Raw genomic sequence first — 12,439 nt, 5'->3', positions numbered from 1 at the left:
TTACTACAAAGAAACAGATGCCATCATGTAATAGAGCTAAGATAGCTAAATTTCCAAATCATATATATGTGTGTATATATAATATACATATGTTTTTATATATACTTCATATATATATAAATTTCCAAGTCTCATTTACATATATATATATAAATTTCCAAGTCATATATATACATATATATGTATATTCTCTTTTTTTGGGATAATTCTTTTTGATCTTTCATAAAATATTTCATAAAAGATTTGTTATAAACAAATGTTATTTGTTTATAACATTCTGGAAGATAGTAAAATTAAAGTTTTATGTTAAGAAACTTATTTCCCTATTAGCTTGCAATGGTTTTCAAAAAGTACTACATGAAAAAAAATGTGGCTTCATAAATAATGACTGTCATTAAGAATTCTGGGTTCATGCATGCATCTACATTTGAATGGCCCTGCACGGGACCAAAGGACATTCTAGGCTGAGGCTCCATGATACCACAAGGTGTCAATATTTAAGAGAATATGACACTTAAAACTCACAATGTGAACAAAATGAAACTTTTGTCATATCGAGGATCACTCCATTGACCTTCCTAGAAAAAGGATCTCTAATTTCACTAACAAAACATGAAGAAGGTTAAGAAATATCCAAAACAGCTGGCTGCTTACATAAAGAAAACAGTTGGACAAGGTGAAAAGCCCAGATTAAACCACATAAGGCAGTCTATTTCAGAAAGTTAAACATCGCTTTCTAAATTCCTGTTACAGAAAAAGCAGTCCCCTAGAAGTGGGGATTGTGCCATGGCAAATAATAAATGAAGTGACTTGCGCAGGCTACCTGCCTGAAAAACTAAGCCATGACAGTTGAGTCACACATATTTGGGTAATCCCAGTGATTCTGGTTCTTCCCAAACAGAAAACCCATCATCAAAATATAGTGTTTTTTTTTTCTAAGGTTTCTCAGGACCTTGAAACAATGGCCAAAATTTTGTTCAGCAGGAAAACTTTTGATTTTTTTTGAAAAGGCTCATTGAATGTAGTTTTAACTTTCTGGAGAAAGAAAAGTATAAGTGAAGAGCTTGGAGTTGTAGTGGATTGCCTTCCTGGGCTTACCAACAGTTTACAGAAGAAAGCCAGTACATTTGTTATTTCTACTTAAGTCACTGCTTTAAAGCAAATTTGAAAAGTATGTAATAGTAGATTAAACTGGCTTCAGTGGCCAGGTGCGGTGGCTCATGCCAGTAATCCCAGTGCTTTGGGAAGCCCCGAGGCAGTTGGATCACCTGAGGTCAGGAGTTCGAGACCAGCCTGGCCAACATGGCGAAACCCTGTCTCTACTAAATCAGCTGGGCATGGTGGCGCATGCCTGTAATCCCAGCTACTTGGGTGGTTGAGGCACGTGAATCACTTGCATCTGGGAGGCGGAGGCTGCTGTGAGCCGAGATCGCGCCACTGCACGCCAGCCTGGGGGACAGAGTGAGACTCTGTCTTGGGAAAATAAAGTAAAATAAAATAAAATAAACTAGCTTCAAGCAGTCATAAAAAGGTGGTGGTCAGAATTATCATCCAAACAGAAATTATAAATGACAGAAATGTTCTGATTTTAAAACAATTAAGTGGATTGTAGGAAATCCATAGGAAAATCATCTTACTTTGGTTCCAGGATATATGTGTATGATGAGACGCCATAAATAAGAATCAGGATACAGATGCTTATTTATTACAGTCACATTGAGAGATTTCATCTACTAAAGAGCATCTGGTTATTCAAAACGTAGTTGGACTATATGATTTACAAAAAAGGTTACTGTCTGAGAACTGTGAATTGTAGAAGAATTGTCAAAACCATTTTTTCTTTAAAAGGACACATAATTAAACCCCTAATGAAACCTTAACAGTCTACTTCACATTGAAGTGGAAAAATATAGTAAAGGAACAGCTTCAACTTCAATGAGATAAAAGTGCACTGTGAAGACTGTCTGCCTTTGGGACATGTGGTTATTTGGTAAAATTGTTTAAGAACTACTGGGTCTTAATGTCGTCCTGCATAAGAATATGATTTATACTATGTGAAAAAATGAGATAAGACTTATTATGGCCGAGGCAGGTGGATCACCTGAGGTCAGGAGTTCGAGACCAGTCTGGCCAACATGATGAAACCCTGTCTCTACTAAAAATACAAAATTAGCCAGGTATGGTGGCACATATCTGTGGTCCCAGCTACTTCGGAGGCTGAAGCAGGAGAATTGCTTGAACCCAGGAGACAGAGGTTGCAGTGAGCTGAGATGGTGCCATTGCACTCCAGGCTGGGTGACAGAGTGAGACTCCAGCTCAAAAACACACACACACACACACACACCAGAGTTTATTCATATTTTACTGACATTTTCAGTGATAACTATACCAAACTGGTTAGGTTTTTGCTTTGTCTGTTTACCAATAGTGTTTTCCAACCTTCTGTGACTCATGACCTATATAGAATATGATAGCATTTTTATAGCAGGCTGGGACGAAAGGATGAAGATGACCAAGGGGTCAAGAAAGTCATCCTGAAGGTGGAGAGGATTGGTATTTTGGTATATTGGTTTGTTACAACCTATTTGCAGCACAGTGAGCTTAAAGCAAATTCATGGTTAAAGTCAAACTTTATGCATTTATCACCGGCATCCGCACAAAAAAATCCACAACATATAATATCTATAAAATTTATGGTTGGGCATAGTGGCTCATGCCTGTAACCCCAGCACTTTGGGAGGCTGAGGCGGGCGGATCACCTGAAATCAGGAGTTTGAGACCAGCTTGGTCAACATATAGTGAAACCCTGTCTCTACTAAAAAAGATGAAAATTAGCTGGGCCTGGTGGTGCATGCCTGTAGTCCCAGCTACCTGGGAAATTGAGGGGGGAGACTCGCTTGAACCCAGGAGGCAGGGGTTGCAGTGGGCCAAGATTGAGCCACTCTACTCCAGCCTGGGTGACAAAGTGACACTCTGTCTCTCAAACAAAACAAAACAAAAACAAAATAAAATTTAAATACGTCGCATTCACTCAAGCCATGAATGGCTTTACATAATCAAAAAAGTTAAAACACTCATAGGATAAAAACATCTTAGATTAACAGTTATAAAATTAATGTCTCAAACTAAATCACTCTGGAATGGCAAATGATTGTTTCTCTCTCACCTACTGAGTTTGCAGCTGTCAGAAAAAGTTCTCACAAGAACAAGAAGGATGTATGACAGTTCTCTTGATCATACGCTGACAAGAAAGATAAAGTATTAGCATTAGAAAGTATTGATTAAAGGCCAGGTGCTGTGGCTCACGCCTGCAATCCCAGCACTTTGGGAGGCTGAGGCGGGCGGATCACGAGGTCAGGAGTTTGAGACCAGCCTGGCCAGCATGGTGAAACACCGTCTCTACTAAAAATACAAAAAATTAGCCGGGCATGGTGGCACGTGCCTGTAATCCCAGCTACTTGGGAGACTGAGGCAGGAGAATTATTTGAACCCGGGAGGCAGAGGTTACAGTGAGCCGAGATGGTGCCACTGTACTGCAGCCTGGGTGGCAGAGCATGACTACATCTCAAAAAAAAAAAAAAAGAAAAAGTATTGATTAATTGCATTATAAAAATTGTTATAATAATAATTTAGTCCAAGTTTCTTTGTCATCATGGAGAATAAACAAAGGACATGATTAGGGGTGAAGTGTAAAGTAGTTAATATATTTAAAGAGTTGGTTTAGAGCAAATCCTATATATATATATATATATATATATATATATATATATATATATATAAATCAGAGTTATTTGGGGAAAAAAAAAAAAAAACAGATTCAGCAAATAACCCTGGTAATTACTAGTCTTGAGTTGACAATCAATACTCCATAGACTAACAGTTAAATCAAATATCCTAAGGGCCATGTATACAACTTCCTCATGGGACAGACACAGCCTGCAAAATCCCAAAAGAAACAAACAGAAGTAGGCAAAGTCCTGGGAGAATAGTACAGTTGTCAATAAATTTATTTTTAAAACTATAGCCCAGTGGCTCTGTGACTTATAGATACCTTTCTTTACTCTCCTTCAGGCACTGCAGAAGAATCAAACAACTGCATGTGCCACAGTGTTTTACAGAATTTTATGATTAAGATTGCTGTGTTTATGAAAGTAAGCTTACAAGACATAAAAGAGCTTTCTATAGTTGCTCTTTTCCCCAAGAACTGCAGTACCTGCAGCTTTAAATCAGTTTCAGCTGCCCAGCTGCTTAGGCGGTAGTGATGGAGGATAGCCAGTTACAGCCGACTGAGACAGGCAGAGATCAAGAATCTGGCTTATTAGAGCCAAGCACGGTGGAGCCCACCTATAGTCCCAGCTATGTAGGAGGCTGAAGTGGGGAGATTATTTGAACCCAGGAGTTCAAGATCAGCCTAGGCAAAATAACAAGACTTCATCTCAAAAAAACAAAAGAATCTGGTTTATCTGGTTTATTAATTACAAAGTGGAATAGAGTACATATTTGTATAGAATATTTTTTATATTTCTATATTCAGGCAGCATGTTTTCTTAGGTTAGGCCCTTCTTGGCTTCAAAAAGCCAAATGCTTGAAAACATGTAAGGAGTAGTAGGCTGAACAATGGCCACCTAAATATATAAAATTCTGTCTCTGGCAACTGTGAAATTACCTTATTTGGGAAAAGGGTCTTTGCAGATGTGATTAAGTATCTTGAGATAAAGAGATAGCCCTGTATTATTATCCAGGTGGGCCCTGAATCTCATCCTAAATGTCCTTATAAGACAGAGGCAGAGGTAGATATTTCACACAGGTAGTAGAATACAAACACACAGAGGAGAAGGCAATGTGAAGATGGAGGCAGAGATCGGAGTGATGTGAACATAGTCCAGTAATGCTGTCAGCCACTAAAAGCTGCAAGAGGCAAGGAATAGATCCTGAGTCATTGGAGGGATGCAGATCTGCTGGAATAGCCTCTAGAACTCTGCGAGAATACATTTCTGTGGGATTTTTTTTTTTTTTTTTTGAGACGGAGTCTTGCTCAGTCGCCCAGGCTGGACTGCGGTGGCGCGATCTCAGCTCGCTGCAAGCTCCGCCTCCCGAGTTCACGCCATTCTCCTGCCTCAGCCTCCCGAGTAGCTGGGACTACAGGCGCCCGCCACGGCGCCCGGCTAATTTTTTTGCATTTTTAGTAGAGACGGGGTTTCACCGTGTTAGCCAGGATGGTCTCGATCTCCTGACCTCGTGATCCGCCCGTCTCGGCCTCCCAAAGTGCTGGGATTACAGGCGTGAGCCACCGCGCCCGGCCCATTTCTGTGGTTTTAAGCCATCCAAACTTGTGGTCATTTGTTACAGCAGCCTTAGGAAACAAATACGAAACACACTGAAAACTTGGTAGCCTGCTCTAGGCATGTATCACAGAAGAACAAAAGATATGGATAACAAAGCTGTTTTGACACGTGATAAATCCCACATGGGTTCGCATCCCAGTCTTTCAGCATTAGCTCTGCTTACCTACTCTAGCAATTTCCTCATTGAGACCATTTAATTTCTGGTCAAGAATGGCTGAATGAGACTCCAAATTGCTCATGTATGCCTGATACTTTTGAACATCTCCTTGTAAGGAAGCCTTCAGTTTTCTCAACGACTCTAGACGATTCTTTAAGAGAAAAGAATATGACTTCAGTTATTTTCAATAATCATTCCATATTTTATTTTAAAGTAAAGCAATATTATTTAAATTTATTTTAGAGAAAGGTAGATCTGAGTTTTCCTTTCACTTTTAGAGGGAGTCAAAATAACTAAAAGGGGACTACACTGTCAGTTTGAAATAGGAAAAAAAACAATGGCTAGAGTTGAAAAAGCACAAACATTTAAAATCTGGTATTTTACAACAACAGTTTGAGTGCTTCACTAATAATGCAGAAAATAAAGTTAGATATCTGAAAAACTCAGGATACAATATACTATATAAACCCATTTATTAACCATTCCTTTTGCACTATCTCCAAAACTCAGGGCTTCTTGTGACTAATGCTCCCTAGAGGTATATAATACAGGGCCTTTATTCAAAAGTACTTTTGGTCTTATGTAAGCAGGTAAGAATCTTTCATCATATTCAGAGCACCATTAGTCTAAGACTGATAGACCACAAGGGAAAACAAGGCTCCACAGATACCAAACATGTTTTCATTGGGAGTTCACTATGTGAAAATTTAACTTTTAAGAGGCTTAATTTGTTAACCTATTTGTAAAAAATTTTGATAAAGACAGCTAATATCCAAGGACACCCAAAAGTCTAAAGGAGCTCTCAAGTAAGTGTGTAAACATGTTTACTAACCGGTTCTTTTTCTCTTTCTTGTCCCAATCTTGCAATCTGTTCATTCAATGCTCTGTTTTTTGCTTCTAATGATTCCAGCTTAAAAGCATCCACGTTAAATAAATCCTCTGGAGACAAAATCCAAAAGCTTTTTAAGATCTCAAATTTGCCTAGAACATTCTGTCCCAAGTTTTCACCATTAGTCCCTCCCTCACTTCCTTCTGGTCTCTGCACAAAACACTATTAGTGAAGTACATCCCATCCTTGTAAAATAGCAAACGCTTTCCATTACTCCACTGTACTTCGACTCTCCTTGTCCTGCTTGATTTTTCTCCAAAGCACTTATCACCATTTGACTTAAAGTTGCTCACTTCATTGTTTTCCTCTTTCTGTCTACTAAAATGTAAGCTCATAAGGGCAGAGGTTTTTATCCTATTCATTACTGTATCCTTAGTGCCTAAATGGTGGCTGGCGCATAGTAGGTATACAATAAATATTTATTTGAATGAATGAATGCAGTTTTTATGCTAGGTTAATTATATATAGAGCTATCAAATTACTCACTAGATGCTTGGATCACTCTAAATTTTCCTCTCTTAAAGCCATTTATTTTGCTCCCTTTCCCATGTGAACAAGCTAAAATTGTCCTGTTTACTCTTTAGGAAGATACAGATCCAGAGGACTATAAGGGAATGCTTTCACCTTTTGTGCTAATACTGTGCAAGGTGATTGATTCCATTGTCTTCGGAGGAATAGCTTCACCTCCATTTATCTACTTTACCTTCCATTTTGGCATTTTATATACAAGACTATTTCAATAGAAAGAACGAAAATGTAAAATAATACCTCTGGAATGTTTTAGAGTCAGCTAGTAAATACTGTATGTCACTAGGTTGTAAATGAGTAAAAAAAAAAAAAGAAAAGATTTTCCTTACATATTTGGAAGTATAATGTCTTGTTAACTTTTGCCACAAATTTTGAAAGAGATCTTAGGTCTTTTGACTAATTGGTGCTTTAATTTCTCAAATAGTAAGCAAGGACAACATAGGGATATTATTCCCCAAGAGGAATAACATTTGCTAATTATTGTCTGTGCTTCTGGTAGCATGTTTGGTACTTTATTACATTGACATCTACTGCTGTTAAACTTTGTCAGATAGGTCAAACATTTTATTAAGGCCTCACAGACTGTAAGAGGTTCTGCCACAGGTCTGGCTCCAACACTAGTATTCTTTTAGCTTAACTACTCTACACCAAAGAAACCACAAAGATAAAAATCAGTAGGCATCCAGATACATTTAAAGTAAGTAACTCATATGAACATTGGATATGGTACATAAATTACCACTCCATGAGCTGAGTTAAATGACCAAAAGCAAGCACCCTAAGAACGAGATCACTTACTCAGTTTTGACTGCAACTCTGCATTCATCTCATCAAAGCTGTCGGCACCACTCATAAAACTCTCATAGCATTTTATGGTGTAGTCCAAAAACAACTATGGGGTTAAGCAGATTATGAAAACAAAGTCATGATTCTCTATTTGGTTTGTTTCACTTTTCTAGGTGGAAATTTAAATTTGAATTTAAAAAATAGTCAGAAACACTAAGTAGTCAGATGAACCTATAAGTAAGAGACAAAAACCTAGGCTATATAATTATGCTATACAGATGTATTTAGTCTGATACTTCTAAATATGAATAATGAGGATAAAATAACACTTAAATTTGGATAAAGGCAATATTTAAAAACAGTAAGCCATACCTTCAGAATTTTGAGAAGGTCAAACAAACAAGGAAGCTTATTAATACATGTAATTCAACATGAAATATACAAACTTAATCATCTTTAGGAATAAAGCACGTGATGAAAAATTTAAATAAACTGCTGATCATCTAAGTCCAATTGAATTGAGAAGGTCTAATTGCAAAAACCCAAATGTAATTAATGAAGGCTACAATTACATTGTAACTTCAGTCTACAAAATGAGTTGCATGATGAGTAGCAATCCAAACAGCACAATACTAGAATTCTTAACATTTATCCAAGAGAAAATAACACTATATTTTGCATTCATGAGATGTTTTGGTCACTGAGAATGTAGATTTTATGAGAAGGCAAGAATGGATGATCAGCATTTTCCATAGCCTAGATGAAGTAAATATCCCTCAAGACAGACCAATTCCCTTTGTGCTAATTTGTTGCTTATTAAGGTGACTTTGAAGTGAGTACTCTGAATAGGTAGTCTGAATATTCCTGTAACTGGAAAAGTATATCACTGATGGTAAATTAATACATTTTCATTCTCCTTCAAATCAGTTGCTGTGAATTTGGTAAGACTGAATCAGTTTCCTTAAGCTTGGTCAATTTTGATCTTATAGGTTTAAAAATATTGAGTCTGTGGACTCACAAAACTGAGTATCAGAATCTTGTGAAGACAGATACTCTGACAACTTTAATTACAAACAGTACTTTATAGTTTCCCATGTGCTTCTTTATATATTGTCATTTGAAATAATAGCTATAATAGCTCAGATAGCAAGAATAATTTTTAACCTTTAGGATGGATGTCAAGACATTTAACACTTTTTTTTTTTTTTTTGAGATAGGGTCTCACTTTGTCCCTCAGGCTGGAGTACAGTGACATGATCTTGGCTCACTGTAGCCTTGACCTCCTGGGCTCAAGTGATCCTGTAGCCTCAGTCTCCCGAGTAGCTGGGACCACAGGCATTCACCACTATACCCAGTTAATTTTTGTACTTTTTGTAGAGATGGGGTTTCGCCATGTTGCCTAGGCTGGTCTTGAACTCCGGAGCTCAAGCAATCTGCCCACCTCGGCCTCCCAAAGTGCTAGAATTACAGGTGTGAGCCACTGTGTCTGGTAAGACATTTAATATTTAATAGATGTTGTAATGTACTTGGGTGAAAACTGAGGTGCAATTAGAGGCAGCCCAATATACATATTGCAATGTGTGAGGATAATTTTCTCAAGGGGAGGATCAAAGGTTTTCTAGGAGCCTTTCCAGCTGGGATCATTGTTGAAGTAGTAAAGGTGTGTGTTTATTTTTTGTTAAAAAGAAAAAGACAATGATGCCAACACTAGTCGGTTGATGTATCTTTGAACTACATCCCAGGCAGTCATAAAAGATGGGACTGAAATTATTCCCACTTTTCTTTTGTGACAAAAGTTTCAAAGAATGAAGGTTAGAATTAGAACAGAGAATAGTTTTTCTTCTAAGTGGCCTGTGTGATGACTGGTTTTTTATGTATGTTAGGAAATATTAATGTATAATCTTAATGTTTCTTTTATCCCAACCACTTTTGGAAGTGGTGACTCTGAGCTAAGTGGCAATATGACTAATGAAAAAGGTCAAAACAAAATAAACAACCCACCCACATGCAATATCTTAAGACTCAACCTATTATGTTTTGTATTGACAAAGAATTATATTAAAATAATGTTGCCAATATTGATATCTTCAGTCTACAACAGAAAGGAGGAAAATAAACATTACGTCTATAACATATAACGTGTTATGATTTAATTCAATCTCCTTCCATTTTTTACTTAGTTAACATTTTCAAATTTTTGTGACTAGTTAATTCTAAGAAATTATAATGTGATTCAAACAGATCCATTAATATTTAAAAAATCAAATTTAGAATATTTTCAGGAAGCAAAAAGACAACTCTACAAAAGAATATACAGACAATCCCTGACTTAACGATGGTTAGACTTCAGATTTTTCAGCTTTCTGATGGTTCGAAAGCAATGGAGTAGCAACCATCCTTTAAGTATCCATACAACCTTTTTGCTTTTCACTGTTAGTATAGTATTCAATAAATTACAAGAGCTATTCAATACTTTATTATAAAAATACGCTTTGTGTTAGATAATTTTGCCCAACTGTAAGCTAGTTTAATTGTTCTGAGAATGTTTAAGGTAGGCTAGGCTAAACTATGACGTTTGGCAGGTTAGGTGTATTAAGTGCATTTTTGACACGATATTTTCACCTTAGAGTCGGTTTATCATAAGTCGAGGGGCATCTGTATTAAATCCAATAGTGACACAATAATACCAAGGCAATTCATCATTACAGTTTATGATAATACATGGTACCTTATTATGCATAATTCCATCTTCAGTTTCTTCTCCCCAAGGCTGCCCATCATCAAATAAAGGTGAACTTTCTTTCATGGCAGTATGTATCTAATTAGTACACAAGCAAGAAAAGCAAGTTGATTTGAAAAATGCAACTTTCATATTTTGGCAAATTCTGTTTTTAGTGTCAATTTTAGAAGCATTTACATTATTGTGTAACTAAAAGTCTCTTTTCATAGGTCATTACATTGAACACATTAACACTTTTGACTTTCTTTTGAATAAAACAATTTGAAGGTATCCTTTTGATAATTTCAAAACCCTTTCGTTTAGTAACTAAACTCTTCAGGATCTAGAAAGGACGGACTCTATATTTACTTCCGTCCTACAGGGAAAAATGTTGACCTTTATGCTGTTATTAACCCACTGAGAGCAAACATACACATTTTAATGCAACTTTAAGAATCCAAAACAGAATTGCCACATAAAAGGTGAGTCAATAATAATTTTTCAGTATGTACAATATGAACTTTAGACGAAATTTTACAATAGAAAATCTTTAGAAATACAATAGTTTCAATTGAAAGTGTAACATAAATTATAGCAAAACATTCAGATGTTTAAAATTGACAAGCTAAAAGGAAAATAGTTAAAGGTTTTTAAGGCATAGAAATTCTATTTTGGAATGCCTGTTTTTATATCTTCTTTTAAAAATATAACATTTAAAACATGAAAAAATAGAAAATTTAAATGAAATTGCTATAAATATACATAAATGTAGATATAAACACAGATATACTAGATATAAATATATCTATTAATATCTATTATTATCTTAATATATAGATATCTAGATATAAATATGTATTTTTTTTTTTTGAGACGGAGTCTCACTTTGTCACCCAGGATAGAGTGTGGTAGTGCAATCTCGGCTCACTGCAACCTCTGCCTCCCAAGTTCAGGTGATTCTCCTGTCTCAGCCTCCGGAGTAGCTGGGATTACAGGCATGAGCCACCATGCCTGATTCATTTTTATATTTTCAGTAGAGACGGGGTTTCACCACGTTGGCCAGGCTGGTCTTGAACTCCTGACCTCAGGTGATCCAACCGCCTTGGCTTCCCAAAGTGCAGGGAATAACAATAATAACAATAACAGGGAATAACACTGCACCTGGCCAAGATATAAATATGTATCTAATAGTATAATGAACACTAAGTATAAGAATACTAACTTCTAGGAAAAGGATTATGCATTAGGAGTACATAAAAGAAGAATGGGGTTTCGAAAAACAATTAAGTTTTGTCATCTTGGAATTCACATACAGGATTTCTCAGGGAGACAATGTCCTTACCCTAGAGTTGTTTGCCCTGCTACCCCTTTCCTATTCTAAAGGCACTCAGAAGATTCTTTGTTTATCTAAGGAGGATGCAGAAGAGCTCTAACAACTGGGTCTTTTATCTTGTCTTTTTTTTGACAAAGCCTCAGGTGGCAGATAGATTTTTTTTTTTTTTTTGAGACGGAGTCTCCCTTTGTCGCCCACGCTGGAGTGCAGTGGCTGAGATCTTGGCTCACTGCAACCTCCGCCTTCTGGGTTCAAGCGATTCTCTTGCCTCAGCCTCCTGAGTAGTTGGGATTACAGGTGCCTGTCCCCATGCCTAATTTTTGCATTTTTAGTAGAGACAGCGTTTCACTATATTGGCCAGGCTAGTCTCAAACTCCTGACCTCAGGTGATCCACCCACCTCGGCCTCCCAAAGTGCTGGGATTACAGGCATGAGCCACCGTGCCCGGCCAACACATAGATTTAATAAAGTCTGAAAGACATGTAGGGCAGAACCCAAGATAAGGAACAGAATCTTATATCTTGTCAGCAGGGTAAAGACAGTTTCTGTCACCTTGTCAAGGTCCTTATGAAAACTCTTGCTACTTTGCAAGATTCAAGGAGAGCCTTACACAGGGACATACAGATCCCCAAGAGCTATAGAAAAGACTACTGAAAGGACTGAAGAATTACGAACTAGGAAG

The 12,439-nt window shown here is 37.0% G+C and overlaps 1 protein-coding gene and 1 pseudogene across 2 annotated transcripts in view; one reads left to right on the top strand and one right to left on the bottom strand.

The window, feature by feature from the left end:
- The window catches only part of NDC80 (NDC80 kinetochore complex component), a 45,885-nt gene that overhangs the window by 21,057 nt on the left and 12,389 nt on the right, over positions 1-12,439 (bottom strand). For both annotated transcript variants that reach the window (XM_045378246.2, XM_045378245.2), the window contains 4 exons: positions 10,434-10,523; positions 7,718-7,811; positions 6,335-6,441; positions 5,509-5,653 (listed from right to left, as the gene is read on the bottom strand). In XM_045378246.2, coding sequence (XP_045234181.2) covers positions 5,509-5,653; positions 6,335-6,441; positions 7,718-7,811; positions 10,434-10,523 — 436 coding nt within the window. The remainder of the gene's footprint in view (positions 1-5,508; positions 5,654-6,334; positions 6,442-7,717; positions 7,812-10,433; positions 10,524-12,439) is intronic.
- On the top strand, positions 379-1,190 carry LOC135968304 (KATNB1-like protein 1 pseudogene; annotated as a pseudogene).

This window comes from Macaca fascicularis, chromosome 18 (assembly GCF_037993035.2).
Source record: "Macaca fascicularis isolate 582-1 chromosome 18, T2T-MFA8v1.1".
In the NCBI taxonomy this organism is placed as follows: Eukaryota; Metazoa; Chordata; class Mammalia; order Primates; family Cercopithecidae; genus Macaca; species Macaca fascicularis.
This window is presented reverse-complemented; position numbering and strand designations above follow the sequence as displayed.